General features: G+C 58.2%; 2 protein-coding genes across 6 annotated transcripts in view; both read right to left on the bottom strand.

The window, feature by feature from the left end:
- Nucleotides 1-574, bottom strand: part of MYO1F (myosin IF) — a 30,522-nt gene extending 29,948 nt beyond the window's left edge. Inside the window, exon 1 of the mRNA XM_060092305.1 lies at nt 527-574. Coding sequence (XP_059948288.1) covers nt 527-574 — 48 coding nt within the window. The remainder of the gene's footprint in view (nt 1-526) is intronic.
- A 2,873-nt stretch (nt 575-3,447) lies between these two features.
- ADAMTS10 (ADAM metallopeptidase with thrombospondin type 1 motif 10) lies at nt 3,448-22,885 on the bottom strand. Of its 5 annotated transcripts, none has more exons than XM_060094222.1 (26): nt 22,753-22,883; nt 20,431-20,509; nt 18,906-19,092; nt 18,332-18,678; nt 17,825-17,981; nt 16,573-16,790; nt 15,034-15,117; nt 14,789-14,934; nt 14,328-14,371; nt 14,070-14,175; nt 13,838-13,984; nt 13,500-13,641; nt 10,536-10,643; nt 9,981-10,126; nt 9,820-9,883; nt 9,003-9,105; nt 8,638-8,771; nt 8,416-8,539; nt 7,328-7,480; nt 7,076-7,239; nt 6,854-6,980; nt 6,629-6,758; nt 6,054-6,258; nt 5,638-5,814; nt 5,385-5,544; nt 3,448-4,229 (listed from the first exon to the last, which is right to left on the bottom strand). In XM_060094222.1, exons 3-26 carry the CDS (start codon nt 18,991-18,993, stop codon nt 4,120-4,122), a joined length of 3,384 nt encoding a protein of 1,127 aa, XP_059950205.1. In that variant the 5' UTR covers nt 18,994-19,092; nt 20,431-20,509; nt 22,753-22,883; the 3' UTR covers nt 3,448-4,119. The 5 variants fall into 5 exon arrangements, with proteins under 5 accessions (XP_059950205.1, XP_059950208.1, XP_059950207.1 ...); XM_060094225.1 differs by having other exon boundaries at nt 7,328-7,408; nt 22,753-22,881; XM_060094224.1 differs by lacking the exon at nt 22,753-22,883 and adding an exon at nt 22,633-22,705.
- Nucleotides 22,886-23,206: the final 321 nt, after the last annotated feature.

The raw sequence follows: 23,206 nt of genomic DNA, 5'->3' as shown, positions 1-23,206 counted from the left end.
ACTTATTATCACCAGCACCAACAACCCATAATAACCAACCACCACTGACAATAACAACCGCAATCACAATACTAGCCATCAACAACCACACACGACCCACTACCATTGAAGCAGCCGTCAACCATACCCCTTTCCAAAACCCAGTGATGCACCACCACTAGTCCCAGGACCGTCACCAAAAGTCAACAATGAACAACCAACAGCAAACCTACATTATCGTGACCACCTAACTTCAAATGATGACCACCTGCCATCATTCCACAGATCAACCCTCCAGCTGAAAACAACCAACCACCAACCACCAACATTCAACACTAGCTGGCACCCAAAGCAACCATTACTATCACCAACCCACCCACAAGAACCGTGGTCACCACCAACTTGGGACAACTGACGGCAATGACCACCATCACAACCAATGGTACCAACAACCCAACTCCTCTACAGTATCCAAGAATGAGGCACATCCATCCACCACCACCGCGAACCCCCACCATGAATGAGCATCACCCACAGGAGCAGTTACCGTGTATTGAGTACATATTATGTGCTTTTTAAAGCACTTTATGAACATTGTTTCACTGAATCTTTCAACACTCTTCCTGGCACCCATTACACCTCCAGGAAGATGTCAGCACCCCTAGACAGAGGTATTGGCCTCATGGATGGATTCCACCTTTTTTTGTTTTTTGTCTCTGTGGTCCTCTTGCATGAGTTTCTCCCTTCCCAGACACGGTTGGCCAAGCAAATCATTGACTAAGCATTTCACACGGCTTCCTTAAGAGGGGCTGATTTTCTCTCAAGTAGCAAATCATTTCCTGCGTTCTTTCGATCAAGGAGTCTTCCTGGCTTGGCTCCGTCTCGGAAGAGTTTCCATCCCAAGCCCAGAGCTCTAGCTGGTGGTTTGCTTGTGAATTAACCAAAGGGGTCCTTGGCCGGTGATGCCCAATTTATCACTGACTTTCTGAAATAAGACGTTATCTCTCAGGCTAAGGCAATCCTTGCCTCCACCTTGGTCAGCCGCCTGCTGCAACTGCCAGAAACACTACAGTTTTCACCACCAGCTCTGTGACTGTCCCAGCCACCCACCCTCATTAACAAAATGACAAAAAATGAAAGCTGAAGTGGTTTGCAGAGGCACGGAGTCGTGGAAGTGACATAGGCAGCCCAGCCTCCCTTTTCATGTGTGTGACATGATGCTACTGCATCTAGACCCAGGACCATGACAGTCTCCCCAGCCCTGTCGCCACAGTCATCATCAGACCTCAGTCTCCCCAGGTGGCAATGCTTCTGGCTGCAGTGTTTTTTCCTGCCACCCTCCCGGAGAAGGGTACCGGTGGTGGAATGGACACACTGCATCTCACCAACTCCTGCTTCTGTGATTGCTACAGCCAGACCACCCTGTCGCCCACACCAGCAGGCTGTCACGCCACCATCACGGCAACCCACCGCCCATTTGACCCATCTGACACAGCTTCCCCTCCCAGCTGTGGACGCAGAGGGGCTGAACCCCAAACCCTCTCAACGTTCCAATGGAGAGATCTCCCAGACACCTTCCACAGCTTGACAAACTTCCCAATATGACATATGTGAGAACTGAGACTCACAGAGGGGAAGTGACTTGCCCAAGGCCACACAGGGAGGTGAGGCACCAAACTCAGCTGGGAACTGGGTTCCCTAAGCCCCAGGAAAAGGATCTGTCCCTGTCCCTGCAGGCACTGTGTGATCCCTTAGGACCACCTTCTGTCCTCCAGTTACTGCTCCATCCTTTGGTGCCCCATCCCCATTCTGGCATCCTGTCCACCAGCCGATGGGAGTTTGGTCCCCTCTGAGGGATGCTGGCAGCATCTGAGCTGCATAGAGGGACCCCAAAGGGTCTGCTGTGCCCATTCTCATCATCCCACTTTCTGATGGTGGCCTCTAGGTGCCTCTACCTGGCTGGTGCTGCCACCCCTGCACTTCAGGGCCCACCCTAAAGGACTTACCATAGTGGGGGGCTGGTGTCTGGGTCCCTGGGGTATGTCTGAAGGGGTCGTGGCAGGGATGCAGGCTCAGGGGGCTCCAGGGGGCGGCTTGGGCATGGCCCTGTTCCTGCTGCTTCAGCGGACTCCCAGACCTAGTTCCTCTTATGACAGCCCCCTTTTCACTTCCTTTGGCGGAAGGGGCCACGGCTAGAGGGGAGGGAAGCTGGGCCTGGGGGCGGGGAGAGAGCCCAGGCAGGGCCGAGGGAGCTCGTTGTTTGGGGCTCTGAGCCTGAAGGGAGAGGTTAAGGATGGATGACAGCCGCTGTCAGACCCCAGAAAGCCGCTTCTCCAACTCCTCTGGGACGCGGCTGCTGCAAACCGCACTGCAGGTCAGCTGGCTGCAGGACTGAGTGCTCCTTCCTGGGCTTCGAAACCACTTCAGATGTATGTCTCCTCTGGGCATCCCTGAGCAAACTCCCACCTCCAGAGCCGCTTCAGCTGGTCCTTCCTCCAGAAGGGACCTCGGGAGCCAGGTGTGTTAGTGTCAAGGGGAGGGCAGCGGGAGTGGCGGGTACCAAGAACCGAGGGCACCTGGAAGGTCCCAGACTTCGGATGTCACAACTGGAATTAATGACCCCCAGCTCTGTTACTTCCGGATCTCCCCATTTTGTCATCGTAAAACGGCGGCACCTGGCACACGTGGGATCCGTGTCGGCCCATCTCCGGATCTTTGGGAGACCAGCAGGAAATGGCAGCTCCTAGAGGCTGTCATCTGATACACATCGAGGAGGTGGCAGGGGCAGAAGCCGATCCTGGGTGAGCCTGGCAGGGAGGGCTGTGGCCAGGGGTATCCCTGGGCCCCCGGCAGCACGCCACACCCTGCCTAGAGGCTGGCACGCCGCGGCGCCCCCTAGTGGCCACATCTGGGGAGAAGCCCGTTTCTCCCTGGACCTCCTGCGCAAGTTTGCTCAACCGACTGGCTTGGCTTCCGCAAACTTCAGCAATGCTTCCAGCCACTAGGAGTGAAGAGTCTGGAGGACCCCCACCTTGTTGAGGGCGTCAGGGGAGGCTTCTGGGAGGAGGCAATGTTTGTGCTGAGAGGTGAGTTGGAGTTAACTAGGTGAACAGGGAAGGGGAGGGTACACCTGGCAGAGGAAACAGCTCTAGCAAAGGCCCGAAGATGGGAAGATGGCGGGGAGATTGAGGAACTTCCAGGAGTCCAGCGTGACTGGAGCCTGCAGAGTGACAGGGAGTGTGGTGGCTGGAAAAGCAGGCGCCAGGTTGCGTTGCTTTGAGCGCCTCCGTGAGCAGCTGTATTTTTGACCTAAAATCACTGGTTTCTAGTCTGTGTTGGTACAAGTCCCCTTTGGCCTGTTGGGGCCGACCTGCGGGGGGCTGTAGTCGCTTGCAGGATGGGGGTAGGGGACAGCTGAATGTGACCCAGTCTCACTGACACACACCCACCCACTCACGCACGGAAATCTACACAAGACAGAACTTTATTGATGTAGGGCTTCCTGGCGAGGGGTGTGTGGGCCCCAGGGCAGGGCCTGTAGCACCATGATGGGGGTGGCCTGGATGACATGGTCCCCCTGGGGCAGGCAGGGCACAGGATGGGGTGGATCTTCCCAGCTCTGCCTCCCCCTGTAGCTGGTCTGGTTAGGCGGAGGGTGTCAGGGAGGTCGTGCTAATCCCCTCCCCCGTGGCGGACATAGATTCCCCCCCCAGCTCAGAGTGGAGGGGTAGGGCAGTGCTGGGGCGGGGGGCAGGGCACCGGCTGACCCCCTCCCCACCCCCACTCTTCACAGTACATATTCCGATCAAAGGCGGGGGTTGTGCTGGGGGTCTCCCTAAGGGTGGGTGGCAAGAGCACTAGGGCGAACAGTTGTCCCCACCTCAAACCCACCCTGGAGGGGGTCTCATTCTGAACTGGGAGACGGGAAAAGGAGGGGCCGTGGGCGTGGCCAGCCCCTCTCCATCCCCCTCAGCCAGGAGCCCCGCAAGAGTCCCCAATAAATAACTTCCGGCTCCGTCTCACCCTTCACTCCCAGCTCCTGCCCCCTCGGGCTCCTTCAGGCTGGCCAGCTGCAGGCCTGGTCGCCCCACCCCCATCCCCAGCCGGCCCCCAGCCTTGACTCCGAGGACCGTGCGCCCTCTAGCGGCCTTGGCAGGTTTTGCAGCACATCTGGCGGAAGTAGGCTCGGCTGCAGAACTGAAATTTCAGCACCAGGGGGCAGTAGGCGACCTTGTTCACATCCTTGCACTCTGGAGTGGGCGGGAGAAGAGTAGGTGAGGGGAATCAGGTCTCAGCACCCCTTCCAGCAGCGGCGCGACCGCAGGCTGCACAGCGCTTCCTAGCTCCTCTGTGCCTCGGTTTCCTCACCTCTCAAAGGGGGCTTATACCAGTAACTATGTCATTAGGTTGTTTTGAGGATGTTGGGAGGAAAGTGCAGGTCTGGGGCGTGGACACCGTGCTACATCACGAGAAAAGCGTTCCTTTTCCAATGATCTGTTTGGAGCTGTAATCCTTGCTCGTTTCCCTTTGTAACAGACTGAGGACCTTGGGCTCCAGAGCAGTCACTCCTCTCAGGGTATTTTTGTAGTTTGTGTTCAGGGTAATTGACAGTCTGTTCATGACAATGGACCAGGGTTCCCAGTTAGCAGTTAATGATGTATGACAGGGCCCGGTGCTAATAAAGGGCTTCACGTGGATTAATTTAGTCCCTCTCCCTAACACGGCACTCCCTGAAGTGAATATATTAAAAGCCTCTTGATAGATGAGAATACGAAGGCACAGAGGTGGAAGGTGAATCCAGGCAGTTTGGTTCCGGTGCCTTCAGTAAGTAACCTATTGCTCTCTATGAAACATAAATTTACTTAGGTAGAAAAAAATGGGTATATTTAAAGCAGTGGTTCTCAAGGAGATGCGATTTTGCCTCCCAGGGGACATCTGGTGATATCTGGAGACATTTTTCAGTTTTCAGCACGGGGAGGAAGGGTACTATTGGCATGCAGCAGGTAGCGGTCAGGGATGCTGAACCCCCGACAATGCATAGGGCAGCCTCCGTGACAAGGAATCATCTGGCCCCAAACATCAATAGTGCCTGAGGCTGAGAAACTGATTTAAAGAAAAATATAAATGTTATAGATGGAGATGATCAAGGTGAAGGTCATGGAGGTGGCTGGAGGAATGACCTGAGTTTGGGCCCCCAGAAAAATCAGGTGCCTACAACGCCTGGCACACAGTGGCACCTAATACATGTTGGCAGGCAGGGAATGGTGAAAGATGGGCTGGAGAAGACAGACAAAGGCATTTCCGCGGTTGCTGAAGCTCTAGGGCCAATGGTCTGGAGCCCCAGCTCTCCTATCTATGGCTTTCCCTGGACAGGACCCTCCTGGTTCCCTCCCCGCCTCACATACCTTCCAGGCCATCCCCGGGGGGCGCGCTGTCACACTTGGCCTCGCACTGCTGCGTGGCGGGGGGCCGCAGGGCGTCCGCGCACTCGCGTGAGGGCTGCCCTGTGTGGCTGGAGCAGCGTACCGGGCGCTGTTGCTGCCCGAAGCCGCACTGCGCGGAGCACTGTGGGGAGTCGCGGATGAGCCGCAGACCAGCGCAGCCACCCACCCTGCCACCCGTGCCCTGGTTCCCGCCCTGCAGGGCGCGCCCGCCTACCTCACCCCACTCTCCCGCCACCCAGCGGGCCGGCGGGCAGCGGCGCAGGTTGCAGCGCATGGTCGCCGGCGGCTTGGCCGCGGGCGGGCAGTGCGTGGGGGGCAGTGTGGCGCGATGATCTGCGCTCTTACAAAGGACGACACGGTGGCGGAGGCCCGGCCCGCAGCTGGGGGTGCACTGCAGTTGGAGGGAGCGTTTCATGCTCAGTGGGCGCCTCCCTCCCCGTTCACACAAGGAGTGGGAAGGATGCTGGTCCGCTGGGAGGTGAGGACGGTACAGCTAACTTTGGACCAGTCACAGGGTGGGGGGAGGGGCTCAGTAGGGCTGGCGGGAGTGGGGAGGCACCTCAGTGTGCACCCGACGTGGGCAACCCAGGCCCCTCCCTGCTCTGCACAGGGCGGGAAGGGGCGGCTGACCTCCGACCAGTCGAGGGCGGCCCACTCCGGAGGGCAGGCCGGGCCGTGGCAGGCCTCCAGCACCGGTGGGCGCGGCTGCGGGCAAGCGCTGTCGTCCAGCGCCTTCTCCTCGGCGGCCGACACGCGGCGCTGGCACACGACGGAGCGGCTGCGCACGCCCGCATCACAGCTGCGGCTGCAGCGCGACCAGTTCCCTACGACCCAGCTGTGGGGGGAGGGGCAGTCTGAGACAGGACGCCGGGCCGGGCAGGCCACCCTGAGCTTGGGGCACGAGCAGATCCTCCTCCTCGCCAACAATTAACATCATTGTGGAAGCTGGCACTGGGATGCCTGTTGCTCCCCTGCCCCACACCCCGAACTCAGAACAACTTTATTCTGCACCCAAACTGGGGGCTGGGAGGCGCATCACCCCAAGGGGAGGTAATTACCTGGACTTGGCCAGGGAGCACCATTGTTCTGACTCTGACTCCGGGAGAACCCTGACCTCACCTTAGGGAGCACCCACTCCTCTGATCCCAGTAGCACCGTCACTCCAGTGCTTGCCATCCCGACCCTGCACCCTGGCAGGCACTCACTCGGGTGGGCAGGGCTCTGTGTTGCAGGCGCGCTGCCTCTTGGGTAGCTTGCTGTGGGCGCTGCAGTGGTGCGGAGCCACGGCTGAGCTGTCCAGCTGATTGCGGCACTCCACAGCCTGCACCTGGCTGCCTGGGGGCGGGCGAGAGGTCCGCTCAGCCCTGCCCGACCCAGAAGGTCAGCCTGGTGACCAGAACCTGCCCCACCCCGTCCCACCCCGGCCTCACCGCCTGCACACTGGGCCGAGCACTTGGTCCAGGGCGCGTAGTACCAGGAGTACGGAGGCAGTGCATCTCGGGTGATGGGTGCATTGAAGCGGTAGCGGAGGACTGGCAGCTCAGTCCGGGCCAGCACCTGGGGTTGTAGGCGGGGATCAAATGGAAATCAAGTTCGAGGCCCCACAAGGATGCTAACGTCCTCCTGCACCTTGCTCCCAGCCCTGCCGTTACCATGACGATGAGAGATGCGTTAATGGGTCCCAGGGCTTCTAGGCTCTGGGTCTGATCCGGCCCTTGTCGCAGCTGAAAGGTGGTCCCGGCCAGGGGCAGGCGGTGGGGCTGGGGGGTCCCGGGCAGCCCCTCCAGCAGCAGGGACTCCTGGTCCCCCTTCAGGGCTGGGGGACAGCATAGGGGTCAGAACCCCGGCCACGCTGACACCGCCCCTGCTGACCCCCAGTCCTCATCCTCCCACCTCTGGCTCACCCAGGTGACTGAGGGAGAGGTTCAGGTCCTGGATGAAAATGTGGACGGAGCCTTTGGGGATCCAGACGACTTCCTCGTACCCTGGACAGTGGAGCTCAGATGTCACCCACTTGGCCCTTCCCTGCACCTGCCTGTCTCCCCCATTCCTGGTCCCTGATGATAACAACTAACCATTACCATGCTAAGCACTTACAGAGACATGCCACCTCATCCGCAGCTCTGACCCTGTGAAGTTAGATGTGTCATCACACCCACTTTACAGATGACAAAACTGAGGCTCAGAGAGACAAAACAAATTGCTCAGGTTTTACAGCTCGGAAGTGGCTGGACTGGGATTTGAACCCACACTTTCTTACCTCTCAAACCATCAAAGTGGTCCAACCTGCCCCCACCCCCAACAAGCAGCAGGGCTGGGCTTGGGCAGAGGGAAGGGGGCACCGCGGGGCCCTGACCCACACAGGGTGACTTGGCAGTTTTAGCAGTCAGAGTCAGGTTTGCAGTGAGCTCCATCACTTACGACCTGGATGATCTTGGGCCCCTGTGAACCCTCTATCCCTGCCCACCTGTGACCCCCATGAGTCCCAGTTTATCTGTCTGTACCCCAAGACTGTCCCCTGAACTCCACACTTGGCCCTCAGTGTGTGCTTGGTCCCTTAAGCCCACCTCCCCTCTCCCACCTCATGGGGGTCTCTTCCCTTCAGCCCAAGGTTGGGAGGCATTCAAGTTCACCACACCCTGCAGCTATCCCCACCCCTAGTAAGCTCTGTGCTCTAGCACAGAGGGTCCCTCAGCCTCCTTGGAGGGTCAGGCGCCTGCCCCCTCAAGACCCGGTTTGAGGCCCTCAGGATGGCGCAGGGGACCCCACCCCCTTGGACACTTTAATTGCCGAGCTTTAGGCACCAAGAACCCAAGCCAGTCCCTGACCCTGACCTGGGGCATCATGTCCAGGACCTTTTGGGGTCCCTTACACCCCACTGGGCCCTTGGCTCTGAGGAGTTGCTGATCTTGGCTACTGTGGTGGGGCAAGCCCCGCCCCCAGCCACCAAGTGGGGAGTGTGAAAGGGAAGCTGGGTGGGGGGGTCTCTCACCGGCTCCAGGCCAGGCTGGGCTGAAGACCCCCTCGATGGTTTCGCAGGCGCTGCCATCACCCCCACACACTCTGCACTTGTCTTCCCGCAGGTCAGAGCCCAGGACCCGGTCGCAGCCCACGTGCTGGGGAGGGCAGTGGTGTGCGTGGGGGAATTCAGGGAGCCGCCCCCCTCCACCTCCGGCCCCCTCTCCCCTCCCCTCTCGCGGGGAGTCCCCTCCACCTTGCACTCGCCGCTGACACAAATGTCCACTGTGTCTGGGCGGCAGGGCGTCCCGTCCACCACAGCCGCCGCCCTCTCCGTGTAGAAGTTGAAGCCTTCTGCTAGGCACGTGAGCGAGCAGGCCTTCACGCCCCCTGGGGGGCACGGCCCCATCAGACTGAGGGCCAGACCCCAGACCCAACAAGGACAGGCAGGTTGGGCAGAGGGAGCGGGGCCTCCGGGTGTTCAGTCTAGGCGCTGCTGAGCCACATCCCAGGCGCTCTGGCTCCTTGGGTGAGGGGAGGGCTCAGGGCAGACCCCATGATGTGGTCTCCACCTGCGGCTGCCCCCTTACTGCCCCAAGGCCTTCTGAGTTCCCTGCTCACCTCCCCGGTACGTTTTCCACGTGTAGAATTTTCCACGGAAGGGGACACTGTCAAATTCAGAGCACTGCATTTCCCTGAAGTCCTGGGAGCCTGGGGGACAGTCCTAGGGCACAAAAAGGGAGAAGTAGGGAGGCCAGGTGTTGTGGGGGATGCAGTCAGGGCAGAGGCCTGGGGCCAGAGAACTAATGCTCTGAGCAGGGGTGGGTTGGAGGAGTGAGGCTGGAGGCTGTGGGGTGGTGGTGGTTGTGGTGTCTGAGATGGGAGTAGGTGACTCATTAGAGTTTGTGGGCAAGCTGAGGATGACACCTGGGTTTCTGGTCTCAGACCATGGGGCCTTGAGAGAGCTGGCTTAGAAAGGAGCAAGGCCCACTCTTCGCGAGTGTGGGGGACGTGTGGACGGGAGTGTTGGACAGGAGACTGTGGTCCTTGGTCAGAAGGCAGTGCAAGCAGGGGACGAAAACTTGGCCACTGGATTTTGGGGCAGGGAGCTCGGGTCAGCTTTGGGGCAGGAGCAGGGCTTTTGGGGGAAATTGGGCAGTAAAGGGATGAACATGTGTAGCTGGAGAGGGTTGTCAGGGGCCAAGCAGTTATTTCCAGGTGGGAGACGCATCTACTGCAGAAGTGTGAAGAGTTGGAAGGAGACAGGGCCCAGGGCTGGTGTAGGGAGGTCCGGGAAAGGAGGAGGTGGCCGCTGCAGGTTTCCCCAGGAGACGGTGGCCAGCTGGCCCGGGCTCGTTGGAAGCTGATGTATGCCTTTCTTTTCCCGCGTGTAAGAGGGGCCAACGGTACCCGGCTTGGGATCCTGGGGGGGACTCACATCGGTGTTGCAGGAACGGTGCCTCCGTCTCTCGCCCAGGCAGTACTTGCCCCCGATCGTCGGCCTGGAAATGGGGGTGGACAGCAAAGAAATGGGGCAGGGGGAGTAGGGGGCGAGGACCGCCCGCCCCGCTCCCCCGGCAGCGGGGCCTGGGGGCTGACCTGGGGCTGTCGCAGTGACGGCTGGAGGAGGACACGCCGCCGCCGCACGTCCGGCTGCAGTCGCCCCACGGGGTCCACGGGCCCCAGGCGCCGTCCACGCCCTCCGGCCGCGACCCGAAGGGGACGCAGACCCGCTTGTAGCACCACTGCGGGTGGGATAATGGGGAGCGGTGAGTCGGGCTTTGCGGACTCTGTGGGACTTGGCGCTCAAACCTACCCGCACCCCAGCCCCCCAGCCGGAAGTCTGAGCCCTCCTGAGGTGGAGCGAAAGCGGGAGGGGGTGGGGGACGGAGGTGGGGTCCGAAGACCGGGATTCCGTCCGGTAATATGGGGGCGTGGCTAGGGAGAGACACTGTTCAAAGAAGGGGCGTGGCCTAAACGTAGGATCCCGAACGGGTGGTGAAGCTAGTGTTGGGACGAGCGTGCAGGGCATGGCTTGGGAGCGGGTGTGGCCTCAGGCCAGGGGTGGGGCTTACAGGCAGTAGGCGTGGCCAAAACCGATGGAGGGGTCTGGGGGTGGTGGTGGGGGCGTGGAGGCTCTTGGCCTGCGCTCACCCCCTTGTCGATGGTGTGCGTCTGGCACAGCGTGCCCTCGGCGGCCGGGATGCTGTTGGTGATGCACCGGTTGCTCTTGCTCAGACACCACAACTCGCTGCAGACCTCCTGCGGGCCAAGGCGCCCGCTCAGGCTCGCCCCCCTCCCACCTGCCTTGGGAGGACCCAGGCGACCCGCTCACTGCCGGCTGACAGTGGGGCCCCAGCGTTCCTTTCCTGGGTCTCTTTTTGCAACCCCTTGCGGGGGCATGGGCTGGAACCTCTCCTCTGCCTGTAAGCAGCACTTTTAAAACACCTAGGAGTGCTGCAAACTCCCTTAGGCACCACAATCCCCATTTTACTATGAGAAAACCAAGGCTCAGCCAGGTAAGGTCACTCACTAGAAGTCACACAGCTACTAAGGGTTAGTCTGGATCCTAACCTAGAACTTTGATCGCAGTGTCTATGATCTAATCCCTCTACAGTTCAACCCGTGGCACCTCCCAAGTTTCTAGGAGAAACCTTGGGACCTGCTGAGAAATGAAGAGGAAGGATTTTTAGAATGGGCAAAGCAGCCCACCCAAGAGCAGTGGTTGAAAAGTCAGGCCTGATGATGGCTCAGGTCAAGGGCCCTGTCTCTAATTCTTTTTCCAGCTGGTAGTTCTCATTGTTTCCCCCACCTAAACTGGGGAGGCTCCCAAACCTTTTAATCTATGGAGGGTTGAGAGGGGATAAGGGCAGGCTGGGTTTATGTGGAAAGTTCCTCTAGTTCTCCCAGTGAAAAATCAGCCCATCTTCTTCCTGAGTCTTACTTGGGCTGGCCCAGACCCTGGCAGCAGGTCCTGTCCATGGCAGGAGGCTGGCCCAGTCCCAGGGAGTCACTCAGACCCTTTAGGTTCAGGTTAATTAATACCCCTGGACAAGCCCCACTGGGTTCGGGTGTGGCCAAATTTGACCCTCTAGCCTACATCCTGCCTCATATCCCAGGGTCTTTCCTCCGAGAAGTGAAGATCCTTCTGTCCCCTTTTTACAATCACATGTAATCTTCTCTTAGAACCTGATCCTTCCAAACTTTGAAGATGTGGGACTGGACTGAGCAATGGCTGTAAGAAGGACCTTTCCTGTGTTAGCCTCTGAGACACACCTGCACACACATGAGAAGTTTGGAGGGTTGTCCTCAAACCTGCTCCCTCAGAGGATACTTCTCATCTAAAAACTCAGCCTGGTTTGCTGGCTTCACTTGGCTTATGTTCTCCTGGCCATATGTAAAAATATCACAGGCCCTGATGCCACTTCTGACACCTCTTAAAGAGAACTGCCTAATCCAGTCCTGCCCTTCCTCCTCTCCACAAGGAGGTGCCATGGTATATATGAATGAGTCCTGGGCCACTCTGGGAGACTTCAACTCCACCACTGACTTGCAACACATTTCCCCTCTGGGTCTCATCTGTTAAGATGGACCTTGTCTATATATGGCTGAGGGGCATGTAACAGAGTAGGTATGAAAGGGCTTGCATAAACACCCTGTTATTGAGTAATAAGACCACAACTATCTCTGGACCAGGCACCAGGCCCAGCTCTTTACACATATTAACTGATTTACATGTAGTCAATAATTTACCCCTTTGCCAGGAGGGCCAGGAAGGTGTTCCTTGGAAAAATAAAAGGAAGAATCAATTCAACATACAGCCAGCAGTGGTCCATGCTTGATAATCTGGCACTTTCTCCAGTTACCCACCCCTTTATAAAATTTAGATTCATAGAGAAACCTAGATTCCAATCCCAGCTCTGTCATGTTCTCAAATGGTGACTTTGGGCAAGGCATTCTCCTTATGCCTCAGTCCCTTCTTCTGCAATGTGGGGACAATAGGGTTGTCAGGAGTTTAACTGAGATGATACATATCACATGCTTGGCATACAGTGAGCATTCAATAAATGTCAGCCATCGTTGTCATCGTTAGGATACCTGGGACACAGCAGATGCTCAAGAGTACCTTCTGAATTCTTTTAAGAATTCATTAGAGGGAGCTGTAGTTACCAGCCAAGTTGGGTGGGGTGGGGTGCTGAGAGTGGATTAAGTACGAATTGATCCAGTGTTTGTCTCCTTGTCTTGCACTGGAATAAAGTGAGGGCATTTTAACAGCTGCCTGCTCCCTGTTTTGAGTCAACATGGCCTTAGCTTGGACAAGTCATTCAAGCTGATCTTTTTGAGTCTTGAGGGCGTGGAGAACTGGGACTGCGTCTGGGCTACTAAGGCTGAGGCTGTGAGGAGTTAGGGGGTGTGTTCAGGGAATTGGGGGAGGTAGGCAATGGAGGGGCAGACCCCAGATGAGCCGGTGGTCCCTGGTGGCTGAAGAGGGTCACCAGCTTCCTCGGGGGAGCTGGGAGTGGCAACCCCAGCTCACTTCTCTATGGGTGGATGGGGCTTTGGGAGCTGAGTATAATCCTCAAGCAAGAGTGGGGAGTGATCAGGAGGCTCAGAGCTTGTCCAGCTAAGGATTGGGGCCAAGAGATCTTGTGAACCAGTCAGTGGGGGATGGAGGGAATGAAGACAGGGTATTCCTAGAAGGATCTCTCCAGTTTTTTGCCAAGTGAGGAAGTTGGTTCATCCCCAGGGAAACTATTTCCACGAAATCTGGATGTTTCGTTAAAAATGGCCCAGTTAGGGATCTTGGGACGTCAGTCCTGCTGCAGCAGAAGGTGGACCCCCAGGCTCTCCCCAGCTCAGTCCCCAAAACAAGGGTCTGGAGAACCAGGAGATCCCATTCTTGTTCCCGAGCATTGTGACTGTGCATGACACTTGTATAACCCCATGCACCTCTGTCCTCCCATCCCCCCTTAAGCCCACTTTCCTTCCCAGCTCTCCCACCCCCACTGCCTGTGTGTGGGGTGCCCACATGGAGTTTCCCACCCCCGGTGGCCCCCCGACCCTGGTGGTGGCGGCCCCCTCCCCTCCCAGGAAGGAAAGCAGGAAGGCTCTCTCTACCCCGTATTTACACTGACGCGATTTGACTCCATGCTGGAAGCGGCATTGTTCATCTGCATCATAGGCCTGGCCGGGGGCCACTGTTGGGTACACGAAGTCCTGTCTGGGCGGCCGGTTGTTCAGGCAGAGCCCCAGGCCCAAGCTGTGGCGAGAAGAAAGCAGCTGTCACGCTGGAGGGCTGCAGGCCAAGAGCTCAGAGGCCCCAGCCAGGTGGGGGTCCCGGAGAGCAGCCCTGTGAGCACATGACCCTTCTCAGAAGCAGCCCTGACTTCCAGAGGTCCTCCCCTCCCCCAACGCGAGTGTGTGTCCCTGGGTGGGACAGGTAGGTAGGTCCTCACTCCAGAAAGCTGGTGATGTAGTCACGGCTGCAGGAGGACCACACAAACGGGTTGGTCTTCATGGTGATGTGCGCAGCCATGAGTTTGGCTGGGTCCTGGCCACGGGCCCCGCAGCTGTTCCCCACGCCGTCGTGGTTCATACCAAACCTGGGGAGAGGAGTGGCGGCTCTGCTGGGTGCCGAGGGACCTGCCAGGCTCCTCCCGCCCGCCCCCTCCCGTGTCCCCGCCTCACGTGTGTCCGATCTCGTGGGCAATGGTGAATGCTGTGGCCAGGCCGATGTCTTCGTTGATGCTACAACTTCTCTCTCGCTCACACATCCCGCCCACGGGGGCCAGGCCTGGGGAATGGGTGTGTGGGGCTGGAGCTGGGGGCTCGGGGCCGTGTGCGTCTTCGACCCTGTCCACTCTGCCAGGTCCCCACCCCCACCAGGGCCAGTGTCACCCAGCCCACTGCCTTCAGACGTGCCTGAAACCTAGGGGACCCGGGTACCTAGTGTGCCGCAGGGTTTGTTCTTGTAGATGCAGATGTCATAGCTGTGAAAGGAGACAGGGGGCCGTGAGGGAGCTGGGCTGACTCCCTAAGCCCCGCTGCTACCATCCTGCCTGTCTCTGGTGGCTGAGTCCTGCCTGGGAAGCGTTCCCTGCCTCGGAACTGAAGGCTCACTCTCTTCCCCCAGCTGGCCTTGGAGATGCCGGGGTGCGTGAATGACCGACTGAATGAACGACAGAGTGAGTGAAGGATGCGTCGGTGTCCGAACAGCCCCACACCTGCCTCCCCACATCCTCAGGCTCCCAGCAGCCCCTCCCCATCCCTGGCTCCCCAAGTGGGTGGCTGCACAGTCCCGGCCTCTTCCATCTCTCAGCAGAAGTGATCCCTGCTTAGACCTGGACAGTGCCCTGGGCCACTCGTCCCCTGGCTCAAGTCCTACTGGAGCCGTCCCCGCCCCTCACCGTGTGATGAGCACCGCTGTGTCATGGTTGGCCACGCCGTTCTCTGGAATGGCATTGCCATGGCCGCTGCGGTTCACGATGGATTTCTGCCACTTACAGAAGCTGTCCAGGGACTTCCCAGCATGGTGGGTGATCTCCAGGGTGGGCTGAGGGTAGACAGAGAGAGGTACATGGGTACCAGCCACCCAGGGGAAGGTGGGCAGCGCTCACGTGCAGGGGAAGGTGGGCCCCCCCGCACCCCGCACCTGGTCCTCCGTGAGCAGGATAAGGCGTGTTACCAGGATATTAACGATGTTTCCCAGACTCGAGTCCTGGAAAAGTTTGGCAACCTGACCTCCAAGAAACAAGAGAGACCGAGTCTTAAGAGGGGCCCAGAGTAGAAAACAAAAAGTGAAACGATGACAACAGCTTGCTTCAATCTAGTACCTACTGTGTGCTGGGGCTCAGGTTAAGCCTGCTGCCTAGATCTTCACAGGAGTACGTATTATCATTCCCATTTTACAGATAAGCAAACTGATGCTCAGCTAGTTAGGATGCACAGCTGGTAGGCGCTGGAAGTGGGATTCAAGTCTGGCTAAGCCTGCTTGCCAGTGCGTTTCTTTCCAACTCACCCCTACCCTGCTCAGCTTGTTTGTCTACTTGTCCTCCCTCCTCCCTGCCCACCCGCCGGCTGCCTCTGCCCAGAGATGGCCTAAAGGATGTGCACATCTGGCCTCATTCCATACTGTCTGAAGGTACCAATTTGAGCATCACCACCGGAAGGTGGAAGTGTGGGGGCAGGAAGCTCTGGAGACAGTGGTCAGAGGGGAGGAGGAAGTGCCCAGGGGTGAGTGGGCACAGAAGATGGAGGCCACTCTGTGCAATGACCTTGGAGCCCTGAGCCATCACTGTCCCATGTGGAAACCCTGGCAGCTTTGAGGGAACTTTGGAAGCCCAAGGGAGGAAGGCGGGTCCTGGGCAGAAAGCAGGGGTATCAGATATGAAGTTATGTCAACATAACGGGCCATCTGTCTGCGCTAAACTTCTTGTCTTTCCTTTTTGCTTTAGTGGAACAACAGCATCACTCATCAAGCCCTTACTATGTGCCAAGTGCTCTAGCTGGCTTCCCTCTCACTATCTCTTACCCTTTTGTGATAGATACTAGTATAACCCCATTTTACAGAGGCAGAAACTGAGGCTCAGAGAAGTCCACAGTCTTGATCAAGATCTAGGATGGGTGCTGACTCTGAGTGTGGGTCAGCCAGGTCAGCCTGTATGAATTTACAGGTAGGCGCTTGGGTGAGCCCTGCATGAAGACAGATGCACACGGTGTGTACTGCTAACTTGAGCAAGTACCTGCAAGTTGCCCATTTATTTTTTTATACAACAAATAATTACAGGGCACCTACTGTGTGCTAGGTGCTGTTTTAAGCTTTAGCAATTCACTGCATCCACCTTAGCCTTATGAAGTCAGTACTATTATTATACCCATTTCACAGATGGGTAAACCAAGGCAGAGAGGCAAAGTAACTTGCCCAAGGGCACACAGTTCAAAAGCCGCATAGCTGAGATTTCAGGCCAGGCTGGTTTGCTCCCGAGTCCATGCTTCTAGCCACTGTACTAGGCTGCTTTTCCTCATTCCTGGCCACAAAAAGCCCTCCTTTCTCACTTACCCTGTCCCCTCTCCATTCTGTTTCACTGGCCTCAGGTCAGGGATGCGGGGGATGGTGACATCCCTTTTCCTAACCTCTGGAGCGAGCTCTATGTTCTTGGGGCTCCATGCCCAGGGAGGGGGAGGCACTTACAATGTTCATGATGGCCAGCACATACTGTTCCACGTCTCGGCGCCCGTGGTAGGCCACCATCATCTTGTCAGCCACCACCAGGGTCTCCACATAGCGCTCTCGGCTGACCGAGCGCTTCAGGCCTGGCTGGCCGCGCTCTGTTTCATTCCCGAGGGGCCAGGCAGGTGGCGGTTTCAGGGTGCGCAGCCACCAAGGCCGCCCCTTCCACGGTTTCTCATCTGGATGGACAATTTCTGGTCATTCTGCTGCTTGCTCTGATTGTCCAACTCCCTGTCTGATGATTCATCTGGCTGTCAAATAGCTCATTCTTTTGCTGCTGGTTCTACAATGATGTGGCTGTCTCACTGCCAAACTGGTTGGTTGAACAGCCGCCCAGCATCCCATGACAATCAACATGACCGTGCAACTTCCCGACAATTCCACTGCTCAAATGGATGTGTGTAGCAGCCTGCCTCACTGCCAGAATTGTGTGCTTGTATGGCTCCCTGGCCTTCTGACTGTGCAACTTTTTACTGACCCTGCTGCCAACTGTCTGGCTGTAAAACAATCCACCTGACGGTCTTATTGCTTGGCTGTCCCAGTGACTGTCCAATTGTGACCCCATCCACTTTTCTGTTTCTACAACCCACTGTGGTTGTGTGTCTGCCACGGTGTGCTACTCTGGGACTCTGGGATTATGCAACTAATTCAATGTTCCAGTGGCTCTGCATTTCCACTGGACAGAGATCATTTTTTTAGCTGTACGATTGTCCTGGGGAATCTTCTGTTGTCTAGCTAGTTTCCTTATTTTCCCATTCCCTAAATGTCTGATGTTACAACTGTCCTCCTGCAAGTCTGGGTGTAAATCTGATCCTCCGAATGGTGGCTAAGGTCTCCTGGTATTTTCCTTGTGCAACTGCCCCAATATTGGTTACCACCATCCCGCTGCTTAACTGACTGATCAGACAATAATCCTAGTGATGGTTTTACACCTGAGCACCTGCCTGGCTGTCCAGCTGCCCGTCTCACTCACTGTTGGGCCATCAGACTACGGCAGTGATGGATGTCTACCGTGATGGATGGACATTGTGATGGATGGATGGATGTCTACTGTGATGGATGGACATTGTCTACTGCCCTGCTGACTGTCTGCACTGCTCCCTGATGTAGCTGCCTGCTGACCTTCTGGATGGAGGGACACTGCCATCTACCTCTGCCTCAAGGCAAAGATGTTGTGCAGCCCCTTTGCCCGGCCCCAGAGAGAAAGATGTACCTCTCACTCCACAGGCTGTGTCCAGGTGGGGGTGACGCAGGGAGGAACGCTTGTACACCACGTGTGGACCACTCTCCTCTGGGCCCCGGTGCCCCTTGGGCCCACCTTGCAGGGGCTCGATTAAGTATTCTTCTTCATCTGCCACAATCAGGCCATGCTGGGGGTTGGGAAGTGCGACAGAGGGCTTGGGTCAGGTTCTGGTTCCCAGGACCCCTGGGACCCTATCTCTGTCTTTATGATTTCATTCCTTCTATTTTACTGGGTTTATGTTGCTATTCCTTTTTCAGTTTCTTCGATGTTCAGCTCATTAATTTTTAGCCTGACCTAAGGCTACACATTTTCTTCTATGTACTGCTTTAGCTGCCTCTTAAAATAGCTAATCCTTTCGATTAGCTCGAAATGTTTAAAAAACTTCCACTGTGATTCCTTCTCTGACCTATATAAGTGTTTTTCTTAACTCCCAAACTCGTGGGCATTTCCCCCTACCGCCCGGAACCCTCCACTCACCAGGCCCCCACAGGTGCTGATGGCCACATGGGAGCTGCCGGCCTGGCCCTGCAGGTGGCCGGCATAGAGGCAGTGGGGCCGGGCGGCCCTCTGCCAGGCCAGGCCCTCTCGAGTCCAGTACTCCACGGAGACATGCCCGGCCAGGAGGCGAGGGCTGCGGGTCAGGTTCAGCAGGAAGTGGGTGCTCGGTGCAGCCACCTTGTAGAAAAGGCGGGACTCTGCTTGGGGCCCTGTGCCCCGACGCTGCCTCCTGGGGGTTGGGGGTGAGAAGGCCAGCAGTGCCCCGTTGTGGTCCACTCGGGTGGGGAAGGCGATCTCATAGCTCTCCAGACTGGACAGGAACTCATCTGTGGGTGAGGGTCAAAGGCTTGGGGATGGGCCCTGGGAAGGACCCCTGTGTCCTGCCTGCTTGGCTGCAGGGTAAACAAAGTGAATCCTGAATCCAGGTCACCTGCTGCAAGACTCTGGTCTCATTGACCCCAGGGCCTACCCCACCACGACCACCGTCCCAGCTGCACTGACCCCTCCTCAATTCCTTGCTCGGTCCCCACAACTACCCCCGAGTCACCCCTACCTTGAGACCGGAAGGCGTGTGTGACCTCGAACGTGAGGCCCAGCCCCAGGGCGAGGGCCCAGCGGAGGATCTGGCAGGCAGGAGCCATAGAGGCCACGTGTCCACATGTCTCTCCCCAGCCCCGGCTGCCAGCAGCCCCCACAGCGCTGCCTTCCCTGTTCACAGCCTGGGCAGCATCACCGGGCTCCTGGGATGGGAGAGCTGGGTCAGCGGGGCCTGGTTCTGCTGCCGGGCAGAGCCAGTGCCAAGGTCCCTCACCAGGCAGACAAAGACACCTGCAGCCAGCCCTTCACTCCCAGCCTCAGGGATGCCCATGGCATTCCCCCCTCCACGCCCCTGGTTTGAAGACTCTGAAAGCATTTCCTTACTCAGTAGCCTCTTTGTCCCCCCCTCCCCCCGCTTCCCCACTATCCTCCGTATGCTCTTAGGACAGGCAGGGACCTTGACTCCATGAGCACTTACTACATGCCAGCTACTGGCCAAGCATGTTCATGCCATCTCATTTCATTTCTGCAATAACCCAGAGAATTCATTCATCGGGTGGCGACTGTGTGAAATATGGATACAGTCCCTCCCCTCCCACTCTCCCCGACCCCGTGGGGCTCAGTCTCCCAGGAATGACAGGTGACAGACAAGTAAATGAAAAGACGTGTAATTCAGATCAGGACACGTTCTTTATGAGAAATAACCAGGAGGCTTGGAAGCAGAGGTGGGAAGGATGAGAAGTGAAGGGACAGGAGACAGTGCAGTGGTCCAGGCAGAGGAACAGCAGGGGCAAAGGCCCAGGGGCAGGCAGGAGCTTGGTGTGGACCCAGGACCACAAAGGGCCAGGGCAGGAGGGCAGCAGGGGGCTGCTGGCCTGGGACACACTTGAAGACTGGTCAGCATGAATTTTCAACCCAGATTAAACCCGAGGCCAGTGCTTGGAGCACCCCTTCCCCCTGGGGGCCCTGCCTTCAGATTCTGTGCCACGGGTAGCACCACTCACCCCGCCAGCGGGGCTGCAAACCCCTGCATCGTGGTCTCTGTTCCTGTGACCTCTCCTCCACCCTACATTTCCAGCCCGGCCCCTAGTCCTGCTTCCTCTCATTTCTCCTCGAAGCTCCAGGCCTGCCGGGCAGGTCTGTTTCTCCAGCATCTGCCCCAGGCCAGCCTGCCACAGACACCACTCTGGGCCACCACCCTGTGCCAAACCCTCCACCCCCCTCCTGTCTCCGCCCTCCTTCTCCTACTCTGTGCAATTTCCCCCTTAATCACATACTGTCTTGTTTTCTTTGCAGCCAGGCCAAGTCTGAGAGTCGATCCCCAAACAGGGCAGTTCAGCTCCTGAGAGATGGAGCCAGGTTTCCTCCAAGATGCTGACTTAGAAGCTGACACCCACCCCCCTCCCCGGCCACTTCTGATTGGACCCCTCCAGCTATGGGGAGCTCACTCCCACTCTATGACTGTGGTGCTCATTTCAGATGGCCTGATGTTTACCCCTTGGGTTTCTCTCTTCGTCTTTTTTTTTTTTTTTTTTTTTTACCTTTTGGGGGCTTCAGTTGGTGGCGCGGTGTTGAACCTGTGTGTGAGTCTCTCTGGGCCTCAGTGCCTCTTCTGGGAGCCTGGACAGGGTGGGAGGGGGCAGTGAGGAGAGCAGAGCTGGGTCTGGAGTTCAGGGGTCGCTGAGGACACCCTGCCCTTCTCCCCGGCCCTGGTGATCCTCCTTTTGGCTTTCATCCTCCCTCTGTTCCCAGCTCCCCACCCCCACCTCCCTCCTCCCAAATTCTGTCCGCTCCATCCCCATCCCCTCCCCTTGACTAGCTCTGGGATCAAAGCCCCTTCTGTGGGGGGGTCCCTCGAGCCCCTTCCTGCCTTAACATCCACCCCCATGCCGAGGTGGCAGCATTCTCATTGCAAGTGACGCTGGAGCCCCCCAGCCCCCCAGTCCTGCCCCTCTCCTCCTTCCCATACTGCCAGGCCTGGTGCAGAAGCTCAGTGGCTCTGTGGCTCTCTGAGTCCTCACCTCGGTCCTCTGAAGCTGGGCCCCTCCCCCCTACAACCTCTCCCCTGCCTCTGGTGCTTCTAGCTCAAGTGAGGTGTGGAGAGGGCAGAAGGACCCAGCACAGGTGGTGGGTGAGGTACAGGATAGGAGGAGTCTGGGTTGGGGGGACGTACAGGTACAAGGTGTCTGCCAGGGTGAGGCCAGGGTGAGAGAATCCGCAACAGTGGTACAGCCCATGGTGGGGCTGGGAGGTATGACCTGCTCTGGGCATTAGGGGGACCACGAACAGATTGGTGGCTCTGGTGGGGGGGAAGAGAAGGCTTGGGGGTGGGTAGAGGATTACTGGGCCTGAGCCTGGGGGTGGGGGGCCACAGGATGTCAGCTGGGGGTCTCCCCTGGGATGTGTGCGGGTGACTACACATCCATGACTGTGTATGGCTGTAACTGTGTATATGTGACTTTGTGTGTGGTGTGTGCCCACGTGACTGTGTGTGTCTGCCCATGTGACCCTGTGTGTGACCGTAAGAGTGTGTTTGTGTGTGTGTACCCAGGCCTGGCCATTCCCTCCAGCCCCTCCCTCCTAGAAGGCAGGAGGGAGATGGCCAACGTGGGGGAGGGTGCCAGCCCGCTGGAGGTGGGGGAGGAAATGCCGGCGGAAACAGCCTCTGGAAACAGAGGCTCCATCCCATCCCCGGGATCCTGCTGGGATCTGCCGCTCTACACCCAGATGTCCAGGGCCGGGCTGGGGGACAGGGCCGCGGAGCCTCCCTGCGGAGGCCAAGGCCGAGACTGCCCAGGCAGAGGCCCGGCCAGCCCAGGCTCTGCACATCTGGCTGGGCAGGCAGGAGAGGCGGCAGCCCCTGCCCGGAGAGCAGACAAAGGCCCGGCCTGCAGGAGGAGGGGGCCCGGCACCCGGCGGGTCCGCAACCAGCCGCTAATTAAAGGCTCTGAGCTGATGGCTGGAGACACTCGGAGACAGACGGTTGTGGCCCCGATGACCAACTCAGGGGAAATGAGCGGCGCCACTCCCACACCCAGACACACAAACACACATTGGCAACGACGTGCACGCACACACACTTGAGGGTGACCACACCTGTGAGGCTGGGGACCAACAACCAGATACCGCAGACCCACAAAGGACCCCCCAACACTCAGTACACACTCACACCCTAAGACAAACATCCGAGACACACAATTACACATTCCCCAGACCTATGTGCATACACACACACACAACCCAGAGTCACACACCCAGGCTTACGTGCACAGACACGTACACACTCATTTCCACACTCACAGCAGACCAGGAACAAATCCACTAAGTCCTCCAAACCTTGAGACCCACCAGATGCACGTACACACAGGCATTTACACACTCATGAAACTCAGACACACACGGAGACACACCGGCAGATGTTTGGAGAGACACACTCATCCAGACATTTACACCCAGGAGATGCTGACCTACGTGCACACACTGGCTTACACTCACACTTCCGCAGACACATAACACCCAAATCACCCATCACACACAAATTCAAACATAGCCAGGCACTTACATTTTCATACAGCCACACACGCTCAGACACACGGCATTTATACAGACGTGGATGTCCACACACACAGACACACACACACACACACACACACACACACACACGGAGCAAACAAACCCAGACAGGCGCTCCCAGGAAATCAGGGGCGCGTTGCGTGTCGCACACGCTTAGGGACATCGCACACCTCTACAACCCCCATGGCCCGACGTCCATCGTCCAGCGGCCCACGGCCATCCCCGGGCGACGACGCGGACACACAAAGTCCCCCTTAGTCCCGCACCCCCTCCCCGCCCCGCGCCGTTACCCGCGGCCGGCCGCCCGCCCGGGCCTCCGCCTGCAGTCCCCGCCGCCGTCTCGCCGGCCCACGCGCAGGAAGGGAGGGAGCGAGCGCGGCGGCGTGGCCGGGGGAGGGGGCGCGGGGACGGCACTTCCTGAGCAGCCTGCCAGGGTTATAAAAAACCCCCAAACCGCGCGCCGCCAAGACCCCGCCCGCCGCCGCCGCCGCCGCCGCCGCCGCCGGTGCAGGGCCGCGGGCTGGACCCGAGCCAGGGACCCGGGAGCTCGGGCGGCCCCGCCCGGACAGGCGCCCAGTCGTGGGGGCGGGCGAGGGATAGAGGATGGGGGTGAAATACGGTGGGGGCGGGGATAATGGGCGGCGGCGGGGGGGGCGGGGAGAAAGAGGTGGAAGGGTGGGGGGAGGGGAGAAAGACTAGGGTAGGGGGCTAGAGAGGGAGGGAGAATTGGGTAAGGGTAAGGGA

Source organism: Mesoplodon densirostris, chromosome 3, assembly GCF_025265405.1.
Source record: "Mesoplodon densirostris isolate mMesDen1 chromosome 3, mMesDen1 primary haplotype, whole genome shotgun sequence".
Taxonomy (NCBI): domain Eukaryota; kingdom Metazoa; phylum Chordata; class Mammalia; order Artiodactyla; family Ziphiidae; genus Mesoplodon; species Mesoplodon densirostris.
This window is presented reverse-complemented; position numbering and strand designations above follow the sequence as displayed.

Excerpts from the sequence above, each read along its gene's own strand:
- ADAMTS10 (XM_060094222.1), bottom strand. The coding sequence starts at position 18,993 with ATGGCTCCTGCCTGCCAGATCCTCCGCTGGGCCCTCGCCCTGGGGCTG. Across the intron at positions 10,127-10,535 it reads CGCACACCATCGACAAGGGG|TGGTGCTACAAGCGGGTCTG; the intron begins GTGAGCGCAGGC and ends TCCCACCCGCAG. Across the intron at positions 5,545-5,637 it reads TGGCGGGAGAGTGGGGTGAG|TGCTCCGCGCAGTGCGGCTT; the intron begins GTAGGCGGGCGC and ends GACTCCCCACAG.